The sequence below is a fragment of the Pan troglodytes genome, chromosome 14, assembly GCF_028858775.2.
Source record: "Pan troglodytes isolate AG18354 chromosome 14, NHGRI_mPanTro3-v2.0_pri, whole genome shotgun sequence".
NCBI classification, from domain to species: Eukaryota; Metazoa; Chordata; class Mammalia; order Primates; family Hominidae; genus Pan; species Pan troglodytes.
In genome coordinates this window covers 26,337,314-26,352,674 of record NC_072412.2, presented here as the reverse complement: position 1 = coordinate 26,352,674, position 15,361 = coordinate 26,337,314, and the positions used below count along the sequence as shown (strand labels likewise).

At 45.8% G+C, this 15,361-nt stretch overlaps 1 protein-coding gene and 1 long non-coding RNA gene across 4 annotated transcripts in view; one reads left to right on the top strand and one right to left on the bottom strand.

Annotated features, from left to right (window-relative positions):
* Positions 1-1,301: 1,301 nt before the first annotated feature.
* Positions 1,302-12,072, bottom strand: LOC129136806 (uncharacterized). The gene is made up of 2 exons (XR_008538748.2): positions 11,959-12,072; positions 1,302-1,462 (listed from the first exon to the last, which is right to left on the bottom strand). It is a non-coding gene; the product is annotated as an uncharacterized LOC129136806 (long non-coding RNA).
* A 408-nt stretch (positions 12,073-12,480) lies between these two features.
* USP12 (ubiquitin specific peptidase 12) overlaps positions 12,481-15,361 on the top strand; it is a 126,240-nt gene continuing 123,359 nt past the window's right edge. The window contains exon 1 of one of the 3 annotated variants that reach the window (XM_001135418.7): positions 12,481-12,741. In XM_001135418.7, coding sequence (XP_001135418.2) covers positions 12,694-12,741 — 48 coding nt within the window. In that variant the 5' untranslated portion in view covers positions 12,481-12,693. The remainder of the gene's footprint in view (positions 12,742-15,361) is intronic. The other 2 variants (XM_009426769.4, XM_009426768.5) reach the window with 2 other exon arrangements.

The window sequence follows — 15,361 nt, the reverse complement described above, 5'->3', positions numbered from 1 at the left end:
GTTTTGCCATGTTGGCCAGGCTGGTCTCGAACTCCTGAGCTCAAGTGACCTGCCTGCCTCGGCCTCCCAAAATTCTGGGATTATAGGCGTGAGCCACTGCACCTGGCCCTTACTTAGTAACTATTTAATGGATTCATTTTTCATTCCTCCTCAGCAAACATTAATTGAGCATATGTAAGACTCCAAAAGTCTAGTAGGGATGACTAGACATGTAAACGATTGCATAACAGTGCATGCTGGTAAACACCATCATGAAGTCATACATAACAGGCTGAGGTAGTCCTGAAGGAGAGGTCAGCACTTGGGCCAAGCTTCCCAGAGCTTCTGACATTGAAGCGGATCTTGGAGGATGAGCAGAGATTTGCCAGGTGAAGAATTAAGGCAAATGTAATCTGACCATGTAACTTGTTCAAACCAGGACACTTGGGCGGGTGGAGGGGGAGGGTGGTTAATTAATAATTACACCAGAAAATAGGCGTAAACAGATTGTTCTGGGCAAACCAGACCACATGGTCACTCTTGGCAGAAGGAGCAATGTGGGCAGATTTAAAGGATGGTGGAAGCCCTTGGGAAAGGCAAAGGTTCAGCGTGTTGAACAAGTGTGGCCTGTGGGAGAAGGGCTGAGCTGGAGTGGTGGGCTGGCCATAGCGAGAGGGCGCAGTTCTCGCAAAGAGCTTCAACTTGGTCCCCTGGCAGTGGGAACCTGTGGAGGTTTCTCCGCAGGGCAGCACTGGGACCAGACTTGCAGTCACTGTGGCAGGGTGTAAAGAACTGGAGGCACAGACTAGAGGCTAGAGGTGAGGCAGGAGGCTGGACAGTGGTTTATTGGGGGAATTATGAGCCCCGATCTCAAGCAGTATGGGGATGGGACTTCAGAAGGAAATATATACACTGGGGTGGAACATTCCTGGGGTGGAACTCACTGGCCTGCAAGCAGCGATGGGAGGGCTGGGAAGGAAAAGAAGAAATGATGATGCTTAAATTTCCAGCTTGGGTGACTGACTGGTGGTGTTGGCTCTCCGTTCCCATCGGTGGTGACAAGTAGAGAATGACCTCAGCTGTTTGGCTGACTCAGAGTTGACAGAGCACAGATACAGGAAACTCAGTTTTGCAGGGACCAAGGGCCCAGCCAAGTGGCCAATCCAAAAGCTGAGTCACTAAGCCAAAGGGTCAGCACAGATGGAAAAGGAGACAAGGTGCCCGGGGGAGCAGGAAGGTCCGTGAGTGAAAAGTGTGGAAGCAGATGGGCAGGGAAGCGGTATCGGAAGCCAGGTTTTATGTTGATTCGCGAGCAGGCTTCGTGTATTTGCACCCTTTATTCAGAAGGCAGCAGGGGATTCCTGGGCTGATACATGGAAGAATCAATAAGCCATGGCCCCCAGGGTGGACATGTGGACTGTGGGGGCAGAGGAGTGGATCTGTAAGCAGGTCACAGTCTTAGAAGTGATGGTGCTCTGGGGACCTGGAGGAGGAAGGAAATCAGTGTAAATTAACAAATTGGCATTCTGTTTTGTCCTCAAGTCCCTTGTGAGGGGTTTTTTTTTTTTTAGATTCTTAGTTTTTGATTGTGATAAAATCACATATTTATCATTTTAGCCATCTGTCAACATATAATTCAGCGGCTTTAAATACATCCACAAGGCGGTGCATCTATCACCATTATTTATACCCCAACTTTTTCATCATCCCCAACAGAAACGCTGTACCCATTAAACAGTAACTTCCCCTTATCCCCCCCTTATTCCCTCTCTGATAATCTCTATATTACTTTTTATTTTTATGAATTTGACGATTCCAGCTATCTCATATTAATATAAGTGAAATCATACATTAGTCCTTTTGTGTCTGGTTTATTTCACTTAACAAAATGTTCTCCATGTTCATCCACGTCATAGCATGTATCACAATTTTACTTCTTTTTTTTTTCGTCTTTTGTTTTTTTTCAAAGATAGGTCTTGTTATGTTGCCCAGGCTGGCCTCAACTTCCTGACCTCAAGCAGCCTCCTGAGTAGCTAGGACTACAGGCATAGGCCACTGCACCCAGCCTTTATTCCTTTTTATGGCTGAGTAATATTCCATATATATGTGTGTACCACATTTTAGGTTTATTCATTCATGCATCATTGGACACTTGGGTGCTTCCACCTTTTGACTATTGTGAATAATGCTACTATGAACATGAGTGTGCAAATATCTGTTGGATTGCCTGCATTCACTGCTTTTGGATATATACCCAGACGTGGAATTGCAGAATCATATGGTAATTTTATGCTTTCTTAAGAACTGCCATACTGTTTTTTTTTTACCATTGGCTGCACCATTGTATATTCCTACCAGCAATTTCCCCACATTGTAGAGAAAATGGTTGCAATTTCTCTGCATTTATCTACATCTTTCCTAATGCTTGTTAGTTTCATATATATATATATATATATAGACATCCTAATAGGTCCTTGTGAGGTTTTTGTTGTTGTTGTTTTGTTTGTTTTTGTTTGAGTAAGTCTGTCTCCCTTGCACCAAATGTGTTCCTTGATAGAAAAACTGAGCTTCAGGTCTGATGACTGAGGACTTGTCTCCGGACCCACTCTGTGCTGTCCTATCTCAGCTGTCCTTTCTCTAAGGCTTTGGGTACATACACCAGCAAAGAAATTTATGTGGGAGTTTTCACTAATTTATGTAACAGTCTTACAACACTCTTTACACACTATATCTTGGAAAATTTTTAAGTAGGGCACTAGTGATGGTAAGTGGGAGAACCAAGACTAGATTCCTCCGAAGAGACACTTCATTTAGACAATACTTCATCATTTTGCGAGGGGGCTCATGGCAATGTTATGAATGGACCTCAGGGAGGTGCCAACATGATTTCCAAAGGCCTGGTTATGCCTGTAACACAGTGGATGGCTTAAAGAGCAAAGACAGAACCTCACAATGCTTCCATGTCATCCAGTTCCCATCAGATCAATGGCAACTCTATCAATGTGAAAAGAGAGCAAGAAGCTACCGGGCTTATAACCTTGAAACACTCTTTTTATTTTATTTTTATTATGAAAGTAATATATTTTCAATATGAAATGTTAAACAAAAATGAAGTACACAAAGAAGAAAGGGAAAGCCTCTATAACTCTACTTCCCAGAATTAATCACAAGTTAAATTTATAATCTTCTAAATATTAGGTATAAAATTATACCTGTTCTCTTACATCTTATCTTGAAATTTGCTCTTTCTTTTTAACTTAATAATAGATTGTGGATATGTTTTTGGGCAAGGACACATACACCCTTGTCTTAATTTTTTTTTTTTTTTTTGAGATAGAGACTTGCCAGTCACCCCACCTAGAGTGCAGTGGTGTGATCACTGTTCACTTGACCTTCTGGGCTCAAGTGAACCTCCTTCCTCAGCTTCCCAAGTAGCTGGGACTACAGGTGTGTGCCACCATGACTGGGTAATTTTTATTTTTCTTAGAGATGGGTTTCTCACTATGTTACCCAGCTGGTCTGGAACTCCTGGGCTCAAGTGATCCTCCTGCCTAGGCCTCCCAAAGTGTTAGGATTATAGGTGTGAGCCACCGAGCCTGGCCCTGTCTTAATCTTTTGAAGGCTTGAATAATGTTCAGTTGTGTGGATGCATCGACATTTATTTAACCATTCACTATGACAATCAGTGCTTCCAGGGAGCATGCTTGGACATATTAACTTCATGCTCTTGTGTGATGGGCTTAGATTTTAAAAGAATAACAACACTTAGCAACGTGATTTAGGAAACACTCTGCAAAAAATCTATTAAAGATGCTTACTGCAGGTTGAGTGTCCCTAATCAGAAAATCTGAAAATTAAAGTGATCCAAAATCCAAAACTTTCTGAGTATTGACATGACATTCAAAGGAACTGATCACAGAGCATGTCAGGTTTGGGATTTTCAGGTTTAGGATGCTCAACCGGTGAGTATAATGCAAATATTCCCAAATCTGAAAAAAATCGTAAACCCAGGACACTCCTGGTCCCAAGCATTTCGGATAAGGGGTAGTCAGCCTGAATTTTGACTGTGCTTTGGTGTTTATGCAACACTGTTACAAGACACTGACCTCTGATTTAAGAAGTAACTGACAAACTGAAAGGGTCAGGGTCTTTCCCAAGTTTAACTTCCTAACCCCTGTACCAAACTGCCTCTTATCTTCCTCTGAAGACTCATATAATAGGCTTTATTATTATGTAACCATTTTAAGTGCACAGTTAAGTAGCATTAAGGAATTTTTTTTTTTTTTTTGAGACGAAGTTTCGCTCTTGTTGCCCAGGCTGGAGCGCAGTGGCATGATCTCGGATCACTGCAACCTCCACCTCTTGGGTTCAAGTGAGTCTCCTGCCTCAGCCTCCTGAGTAGCTGGGATTACAGGCATGTGCCACCACACCCAGCTAATTTTGTGTTTTTAGTAGAGATGGGGTTTCTTCATGTTGGTCAGGCTGGTCTTGAACTCCCGACCTCAGGTGATCCGCCTGCCTTGTCCTCCCAAAGTGCTGGGATTACAGGCGTGAGCCATCATGCCTGGCCGCATTAAGGACAGTTACACTGTTGTGCAACCATCCATCCATCTCCAGAATTCTTTTCATCTTGGAAAACTGAAACTGCCCATTAAACCATAACTCTCCCTGCCCTTCTTCCCAAGTCCCTGGCAACTGCCATTGTCCTTTCTGGCTCTATGAATTTGACTACTCTAGGTACCTCATACACATGGAACACTGTATGGAATCATATAATATTTGTCATTTTGTGACTGGTTTATTTCACTTAGCATAACATCCTCAAGGTTTATTCGTGTTGTAGCATGTGTTGAAATACCATTTATTGTTAAGGCTGAATAATAATCCATTGTACGTTTATATTACATTTTGTTTATCTATTCTTCTGTCAATGGACATGCGGGTTGTTTCCACCTTTTGGCTTTTGGAAATTCATTACCTCTTGAGTCAAGGAATCACAAGCTATTTTGACTGAAGTGTCCTGTTAAGAACAGGTAAAGATTCCAGGTGAACAACCGTGCATTCCTTTTATCTCCTTGTGGGCTTGGTCTGGTGCTGAGAACTTATGTACAATATCATATTTAATCCTTTCAACAACATGATGAGATAGGGGTCTTCACCATTGTATAATAAGGAAACTGGAGTTGAGAAAGTTAAGAGCTTGTTCAGAATCACAAACTGGCTGGGCATGGTGGCTCACGCCTGTAATCCCAGCACTTTGGGAGGCCGAGGCGGGCAGATCACCTGAGGTCTGGAGTTCGAGACCAGCCTGGCCAACATGGTGAAACCCCATCTCTACTAAAAACACAAAAATTAGCTGGCTGTGGTGGTACCCTCCTGTAATCCCAGCTACTTGGGAGGCTAAGGCAGGAGAATTGCTTGAACCCGGGAGGTGAAGTTTGCAGTTAGCAAAGATCGCACCAGTGCACTCCAGCCTGGGTGACAGAGTGAGACTAAGTCTCAAAAAAAAAAAAAAAAAAAAAAAAAAAAAAAGAAAGAAAGAAAGAAAAGAAAAAAGAATCACAAACTGAACATCTTGCATGTGTGTTTGTGTGTGTGTACAGGGGGAGTCAATCAAGCCTTCGGACACCCTAAGTCTTAACTTGAAACCCTGTAGTATTTCAGGGTCAACTATTCCTACTATAGAGCTTTATAAACTTTGACTTTCCCATATTCATTATTTTATTGTCTATTTCCTGTTTCCCAGGAACAATTAACAATAGAATCCTTAAGATGCAAAACTCCTTGCTGTTTACCAGCAACAGAAGAGAGGAAGAAGTGGCTCTGGGGGAATTGCGTGCCAGTCTGCGGCAGGTTGGCTGGAGAAGCAGCCCTGGTTGGAGCTTTGGAGAGACACATGTGCATTTACTTGTTACCTGGAAGACCTATTAAAAAAAATTCTCGTAAATCTGTCATTTGTGTATCCTCAAGGTTTGTGGCAGAAAGCAGATATATTTGCACCTGTGTGTAATTGTTGTTAAAAAACACAAAAAGGAAATAAAAGTGCACAACATACCTAGCAGACTTGACCAGAGGGAATTGGGAAAGGCCAAAGTAAATTATTCTAAAAAATAAGCAAGCAAACCAGAAAAGGTTAAGATGGAGAGGAGCTTAGAGGAGCAAGTGCTCTTCCCATGCTGGGAAAAAGGCAGCGACAGAACCGCCTAGCGGGCAGGTGAGGGCACTGATCACGTGATGGACTGGGGCCCACTGCATCTCTTTTCTCTTTGGGTCTTGAGGATGGAGAGGCAGGAACATGAAAACAGTGAGAAATTTTGAGGTTCACTTCCCTTCTTCCACCTCTCACTTCCCCCATAACCTCTTCCTTTTGATAGTGCTGGAAAAACAACCCAAGGCCAGCTCTCTTGAAGCAGGCAAATAGATGCTTGTCCTTTACTTCATGTATAAAGAAATTGTTTTCTTTCTTTACTAAGACAGTCAGAGCCAATGAAAGTGGAAGATAAGTACCTTGAGAGAGCCCTAAGGAGGGAGCATGGGGGTTCAAGTGTATGGTCTACTTAGGCAGAGAGGAATCAGAGTTAAACTAGGCTCAAAATACATTTTTATTTTGAGACAGCCTTGCTCTGTTGCTCAGGCTGGAGTGCAATGGTGTGATCTTGGCTCACTGCAACCTCTGCCTTCCGGGTTCAAGTGATTCTCCTGCCTCAGCCTTCTGAGTAGCTGGGATTACAGGCGCGTGCCACCATGCCCGGCTAATTTTTGTATTTTTTAGTAGAGATGGGGTTTCACCATATCGGTCATGCTGGTCTTGAACTCCTGACCTCGTGATCTGCCAGCCTCGACCTCCCAAAGTGCTGGGATTACAGGTGTGAACCAGTGGGCCTGGCCAATACATTACTTTTAAAAAGAAAAAAAAATGTTAACTGTGCCCTAGTAATTTAAAAATAATGTCACATAAATATGTCTTTTAAGTCTTAAAAATACTCCATTTACTGAAATTTTGAAATAGTTGTACATTCGCATGTGTAACTAAAAAAGTATACAGTAAAAATTCCCTCCTCCACCTTCTCCCCTAGTTCCTACTTCCTCATTCCAGGAAATCACCGTTAACAGTTTCTTGTGTATATGACAGGAGTTTCTTCATGCTAAATATATTTTGGAATTTTTTATTTGGTTTAACATTGCTGTGCTTAGCTATTTTAATAGAGTTTTTTTTTTTTTTTTTTTAAAGAAGAAGTAGAAACTGTGTGTATTTCATCAGCTGAGGATTCAGCTTGAACATTTCAGGAAACCCCAACGTGGCACATTACCTCTCCCTAGCTACCCTAGGTAGGCTGATGAAGGTCAAGTGGCAAGGAGGCCCCGTGGGTGCTAAAATGCAAATCTGAATGTGAAAGTGACAGCAAAATGACAAGGTAGAGCCAAAGGTTTCCCATACAAACTCCAACAAATGGTTAAACCCTGGTAAAACATATAGAAAAACTACTCTGAAAAATTTGAGAAGTAGGTAGTAGAGAGAAGGCAAGATGAAGGAAGATGTATCCATAGGAAAAACTCTAAGGGCACAAATCAAGAAAATCAGAGTTGGGAATGGGGAAGTTAGACCTAGATGCCGGAGGCTTCTTGGAGTCCAGAGGATGTTTCCTTTTCTTGTGCTATTTTTTTTTCCCCTGATAAACTTTCTCATTAGAGCTGAGCAAATGCTGAAAAGAAAATGGTAAACTCCAACCCAAAGAAGAGATTCAGAGAAGCAGGCAGAATATCTGTTAGTGCTTGAGGAGCCTTGAAATGTATCGTGTTGCTTGGAGGTCAGCAGTTCGAGACCAGCCTGGCCAACATGGTGAAACCCTGTCTCTACTAAAAATACAAAATTAGCCAGGTGTGGTGGCTCATGCCTGTAATCCCAAAATTAATCCGTCTCAAAAAAAAAAAAAAAAAAAGAAAGAAAAGAAAAAAAGAAAAAGAAAAGAAAAGAAAGGCCTGAAAAGTTGCTGATTTGTTGATTCAAGCCAATAAAAAATTTACTGTTTTGATTGACATTTACTGCTTGATGACTGGGTGATATTAATGAATGCCACCAAGACGACTGATTCCTTCAACTATTAAGAGGTTGGGTAAAGAAGCGGAGAGACCACAGGTTTTAGAGTCAGAGCCTTTGTGTGGATCCTGGCCCTGTATGTGCTGGTTAGTGCAATGATGAATGTCATATTCCCCTGTGTGTAAAATAAGTATGAAATGATGGATCTGTAAGGTCATCGTAAGGGTTACATTGGAATATGTATCTGAAGTACTAAGCAGGTGGCTGGCACATAGCAGAGGCTCATTAAATCTGGAGGAGCAAGCTGGCAGACCGAGGGCTGTATTTGCCCACCCCAACTTTTTTTTTTTTTAATTTTTTTTTTTTTGAGACGGAGTCTCGCTCTGTCGCCCAGGCTGGAGTGCAGTGGCGCGACCTTGGCTCACTGCAAGCTCCGCCATCCAGGTTCACGCCATTCTCCTGCCTCAGCCTCCCGAGTAGCTGGGACTACAGGCGCCCGCCACCATGCCCGGCTAATTTTTTGTATTTTTTAGTAGAGAAGGGGTTTCACCGGGTTAGCCAGGATGGTCTTGATCTCCTGACCTCGTGATCTGCCTGCCTCGGCCTCCCAAAGTGCTGGGATTACAGGCATGAGCCACTGCGCACGGCCCCCCAACTTTTAAAATGTTGACTTTGAATGTCCATTCTAAACTTTCCATTTTGTGTTGAGCGCCAGGCACTATTTGAAACATGTTTTATCGTTGTAACATAATTATTACCCTTATTTTCCAGAGGAGGAAAGTGAAACAAAGAAATATCGATTTGAGTATTTTTTTTTTTTGTAGCTTAAACCTTCATGCAAGTCCGAAAGGAGTCGTGCCTCTCAACCTCATCCTGTCAGAATCAAAATAAAATACTTTTACAAAGCTAGTGTAGTAGAGTGGACACAGTTATGGCTCCTGGAGCTAGGTTCAAACCTTGGTTCCATTGCTTACTAGTTAGTTGTGCAACCCTGGAAAAGTTATCTCTGTGCCTTGGTTTCCTTATCTAAACGTGGGGATAATCGTAACACCTGCTTCATTAGGTTGTTGTGAGGATTAGATAAAATGTTTACACCCCTTCTTGGACCACTCCCCACCACTTTCTTTCCCAACCCATCACATGCAAAGCTTCACTCATTTATGTGAGCTGGTATAAACCCACATGCCTTCAGGGAGAAAAGAGGTAGCAGAACTATATAATAAAGTGACTTGTGTTAAACTGTTGAACAGAATGAGTAAAGGAAAATTTGAGGCAGACTGTAAGGAACTGGAGAGTGTAGGATTGTGTAACAGTATGCAAATGAAAACATTATAAAATGCTGTGCTGACTAAATGGATTAAGGTTGGACATAGTTCATTTACTTGCCTGGTCCCTGAGGCATCTGGGCATATTTTGTAGTTTGCATATTCAAGAAGGCCGAAAAGGAGTCAGTTGTACACAAACTCATCTTTTGCTAGGCACAGGGAAGCTCTTTGTAAAGCTGATTACACAGCTGTGTAAAGCTGTGTTCTAAAGCCAGATTACCCTTTCCAAGCTCAGGGTGCAAAAGTGTGGAGTTTCAGCCAAACTTATTCTCCAACTGCATTACATATGGTAAAGAACACTCAGTACAACACCTAGCACATAGATTCAAGAATGTCTCTTTTATGTTTGTGTCTCTCCAATCGACCATAGGCTGTGGAGACAAGCCATTGTGAGGCTCTGTGATTAGGTTTCATGACTTTACCTGTGAATTTAGATGGCTCCAACATCAACTAGACATGACTCCAGATAATTCTATCAGAAATCCATTTTACTTTTTAAAATTTAATTTAATTTAATTTTTGAGACAGAATCTTGCTCTGTCGCCCAAGCTGGAGTGCAGTAGCATGATCTCGGCTCACTGGTTTTTCCCAGGTTCATGCGACTCTCCTGCCTCAGCCTCCCTAGTAGCTTGGATTACAGGTGCTCGCCACCATGCCCAACTAATTTTTGTAGTTATAGTAGAGATGGGCTTTCTCCATGTTGGCCAGGCTGGTCTCAAACTCCTGACCTCAAGTGATCCGCCCGCCTTGGCCTCCCAAAGTGCTGGGATTACAACAGGCGAGAGCCACTGTGCTGTATTTTTGAGACACGGTTTCCGTCTGTTGCTCAGGCTACAGTGCAGTGGTTCAATCATGGCTCACTGCAACCTGGATATCTCGGGCTTAAGTGATCCTCTTACTTCGCCTCACAAGTAGCTGGGACTATAGGTATGCGCCACCATGCACCACTTATTTATTTTTATTTTTAGTAGAGACAAGGTCTCACTATGTTGCCCAGGCTGGTCTTGAACTCCCTGGTCTCAAGGAAGTTGGAAGCCATCCTCCTGCCTCAGCCTCCCAAAGTGCTGGGATTACAGGCCTGATCCACTGTGCCCAGCCTAGAAATTTATTTATTTATTTATTTTTGAGAGAGTCTCACTCTGTCACCCAGGCTGGGGTGCAGTGGCACAATCCCAGTTCACTGCAATCTCCACCTCCAGGATCCAATCTATTCTTATACCTCAGCCTCCTGAGTAGCTGGGATTACAGGCGTGCACTGCTACGCCTGGCTAATTTTTGTATTTTAGTAGAGACGAGATTTCACCACGTTGGCCAGGCTGATCTCCAACTCCTGACCTCAAGTGATCCACCTGCCTCGGCCTCCCAAAGTGCTGGAATTACAGGTGTGAGCCACCATATTCAGCCTAGAAATTCATTTTAGAAAGGCCTTGTTCTTATATAAACTTATATGTAAAGCCAGTGGCTTTTGTTCCTGTGACATGTTCGGATTAATGGACAAGGAGGCATATGGGTGGTTAGCGGGATGGAGGCAGGTCTAAAATTCTGGCACATCAGACCTGTTTGCTGGAATAGAACAGCAAGTGGGAAGGACAGGATGACCACAGCTATTTATCAGGACGGGCACACAGATGGGCATGGTGACACTCAGACAAGGCCCAGGTAGGCCCTAGAGGTCTAAGATGTAGAAACCCTTGTCCAAACACGGGGTAGAAAAGAGCAAGACAGAATTCAGGTGGGTGATGCTTACAAGTCTAGAGAGGAAAGCCCCTGGCTGGGGTATCAGGGCTCTTGGCTTCCATGGAGGCGGGCTCTTGGCTTCCATGGAGGCAGGCGCTTGGAGATCCAGTCCGGCTACCATGGGGCTTGGCTATATTCAATCTGCATTCCCCTCCCAAGCAAGCTTATAATGGAATCACTATGGAAACAGTATTCATGTACCAGAAGTCTATTTTTCACTTAAATTTTGTTTGAATGCTTTTTGTTTTTGAGTGCTTTGAACCCTTGAGTTGAGACATTTCTGATTTTACAGCTCTGCCTGAATTCAGATCCTCAACCCCACTGAATTAGGGGAACCCAGAAAAGTACCCCATCACGAGTTCAATCAGAAAATATCACAAGCTTTCTAACATAATAATTTATGAAGTTATTCTACTTACTTGAACTACTTTCTCAAATAGGAAAAAATAAAGCTGAGCTGCCACGCATGAAGAACAGGGTGCAAATATGAATTTTATAAAAGGAGAAAAGAGGAACTACCCATGCCAGTAGCCAGCACTGCCTAAGGATTTCTCACAGGGCATTTTTCTTGCTTGCGGGCTTCCTGTCTCTGGTAATATCATCATCACTGCTGGCTTGAGATCCTCCCTATTTTGCAGCTCAATGTGCAGATATTTAGAAGCCTATTATAAATTTATCGCCAACAGGCCAACAGGATTCGCTCCTCTCCTTCCCCCATTACTTATCTTTCTTCTTAATTCAAAGAGTTAAACATGTGTAATTTGTTCTTTGCCTCTTCATTTTTGTTTAATTATTTTGTCTTTTTCTAAGTTGTGTTTGACTCCAGTGATTCATCCAATATACGTAAAAAGAAACAAACCAAGTGCTTGGGACGCATACCCGGGTTATCTTAACTGTGCAGAGCAGGTTTCCTCCCACTCTGCCCGTAGTTACCCAGATCATCGCCTCCGTTTTCTGTTAGGGCAGCGGGGGCTCGCCGTCCCCTCGCCCGCGGTGGGTGTCGCAGCTGGTCCCCTCCAGGGTTCTCCCAGATCGCCGCCGCCACCCCCGCGCCTCCCCGCCGCGCCCCTTCCTACGCGGGGGTCTCTGGGTCCCCGGCTCTAGGACCGCAGGGACGCGGGCAGGAGGCGGCCCCGCCTTCGGTCCTGCCCTCTGCCGCGCGCGGGGTGGGGCCGGACCGGAGTTCCCCGGCTCGCGCACAAGGGCCGCGGAGGGGTTGCCGAGGGGTGGGCGGGGCTGCGCCGCCTGGCCGCGCCGCTGCCTGGCAGGCCGGGCATTAGGGCCTCGGCGGAGCCCGCTCCCCTGTGCGCTGGGCGGGGTGGGCGGAGGGCGGCTTCGCGTGCAGGCGCGGGCCCGGAGGCAGCGGCTGCGCCCTGCGCCGGGGCGGAGCCGGGGGCGGGCCAGCGGCCGGCAGGCGGGGGCTGGGGCCCGAGGCCGGGAGTGCCTGAGCGCCGGCGGCGACGACGGCAGCGGCGGCCCAGCGGGCTCGGTGGTTGGGTCCGCGGCGGCTCGGGGTCCGCCCGCGGGCTGCGGTGCGAGCGGGCGGCCCGGCTCCCCTCCTCCCCCGCCCGCCGCCGCCGCCGCTGTGATTGGGTGGAAGATGGCGCTGGCCGGATGGAAATCCTAATGACAGTCTCCAAATTCGCCTCCATCTGTACCATGGTAGGTGGCGGCGAGCGGGCGGCCGGGGCTGCCAGGACCTCTCGGGCGGGCGGGCGGCGCTGGACCCGCCTCTCCCAGTGGCCGCTCGCGGGGCCTAGCGCCGGGGCGGGCGGGCGGGCTGGGCGGCCCGGGCGGGGGCGGTTGGACGGCGCGCAGGCGGGGAGCGCGGGGGTGAGCGGCCCAGGCGGCTGGGGAGGGGGCGCCGCCTGGTGGGCCAGGGCGGCGCGAGGGTAGCGGTGAGTGGGCGACCGTGCCAGACGCGGCGTCGGGCGGGCACCGGCCTCCGGGAGTCCCCGGCTGAACTGCTGGGGTCCGCTCGGGACGCGGGGAAGAGGGCCGAGGCGCGCCCGGCCTGTGCCGGGGTGAGGGGTGGGAGCGCGCGAGCCAGAGCGCGGCCCCGGGCCGGGGTCGTCGGGGAGGGGGCGCGGAGCCGCGCGGGCTCCATTTCCTTCTGGTCGCGCGCCGAGCGGGAGGGGTCCCCGGGAGGGGTGGGAGTCGGCGGGCAGGAAGGAAGGGTCTCGGCCGGGGCGGGCAGCGCTCATTCCCGCCTGGGAGAGGACGGAAGTCAAGTGCAGATTTCCTCGCGCCGCTGGCTGGGCCGAGTCCCCGACCCCGCGCTGGGGGAAAGGGGCGTGTGTGAAGGTGGAAACTTTAAATAAGTACTGTTGAAATTCTCTCCATTTTCTCCTCTGAGAGGCACGAGCTCTCCCGTTTCCAGCCGTGTGTCCAGGTGGCAGTCTTGTCTCTGGGAATGCACGTTAATCTTGAAAAGCAGCATTAGCTTTCCTGTCATTTGTTTACTTCAGCCCACCAGATACATCTGTATGTGGCTGGAGCTAGGTCTGTCTGTGCGGGGACCGCCTGCCAAGGCGATGGTATTTGTTTTCCTAGGGCGTTTAAATAGACTGTAAGGGAAAAGTGCTAATGCCCGCTGGAAGTCCCGAATTAAGCAAAACGTGGGCGCGTTTAAAACTTGGTGTTTTGTGCGTGGCCAGAAGGACCACAGTTTTCCACATGATGAGACAAATTCGTTTCATTAGCTTCTCATGAGCTTATATGTAGGGATCATAATTTATGAGTCATCACCGAAAAAAGTTGTTCTTTGCAACGTGGGCCTAGTGGTTGTTATTAGAGACTTCTGAAATCTTGTGTTTCATGCCTCACTGGCCCTATTTATGCAACTGATTTCATATAGGAGATCCCTAAGAAATTTTCCATCTAAGGGTGGTACATTGTATATATTTTTCTTTAAGGAGTGGTGAATCAGATCTGAAAGATGCCTTAAAAAGCAGATTCTCTACTACACGCTGAGGAACAGTACAAAAAATGACTGAAATCAGGTGGACATAAAATCGACAGTATTAAATAAATCATATTGAAGGATGAATCACTGAAGACTCCATTTCCCAACTGGATGATTGTTCTTTCTCACAGTTTACATTTTAGGAAAGCATTGGTATTAAATGGACTATATTAAAATGATTTTGGAGAATTGTTTGGGCTAATTATTTTTAGATACGCCAATTATTATCTTAGTCAATTTCAAAAGGAATGCGATAATTAGGTCTTTTACAGTGACAATTTTGCCACATGGCTCAGCTACACACATTGTATGGGTCATAGTTCATTGTCAAGGACTAGATTTCAGGAGTGGTGTGATACTCTTTGCGGACTATTCATTCACTCAAGTACTGTATATCAAGTATACACTTGGCAGCCACTAAGTGCTAGAGGCGACGCTGAGTACTGGGGATGCAGTATTGGTCAGGGCAGCCCTTGTTTTCTTGGTGTTTACATTCTTGCTCATGGACACAAACAGTATTCAGGTAAACAATAAATGTATGCTGTAATCAGATTAGGACAGTGAGACACAGGGATTTGCCAGGGTCACACACTTAGTAAGTGGGATTCTGATCCCAAGGATGTGAAATCAGAAGCTCTTTCTAGGGCTTCCATCCAGATACATTAATTACATGTGGGGCGTGTGTATTGTTGGCAAATACAGAAAATGCCTGGCCAAATGAGATTGTTCTAAAGGTACTATTAAAATTGGGTGTGTCTGTATTCATATTTGAATACATTCGAATGTACCCCCAAATAGTGCTGAATATCTCAAAGTAATTTGCAGTCTTATTCTTTAAAGAAAATTGCCATCTGTCCTCTGAGAATCACAAAATTGAAAAGCAGATACCTCTTTGGCTTTGTAGGTGCTGTTTTGCTAGGCTTGGAACGCTTCTCCCTGCCACACCCCGTATCCTTCTTGTCTGGCGAGTGTGTGTACCTGTCTCTTAAGCAGGCAGCCTTACTTGAATAATCCTACCCCTGTCCAACCTGACCCTCCATCCCCTTCATACAGTTTCATGGCATTTTTGTAATCTCAGTAGCACTTATCATACTTACTGTGTAGTAAATTTTTCTTTGAACTCTTACTCAATTGTGAGGGCCTTGAAGGGGAGGGATTATCATTTACTTCTGCAGTTTGATCTGGAGTACCAAGTTCTGCATTCAGTATAAAAGTTTTCCAAAGTCCTTCCTGTCTCCTCCTGGTATGCCGGGTGAAGCAGGGATGATGTGGCTGTGTGTGTGTGGAATGGTGGAGAGAAGATGGTCTGGACTTAAA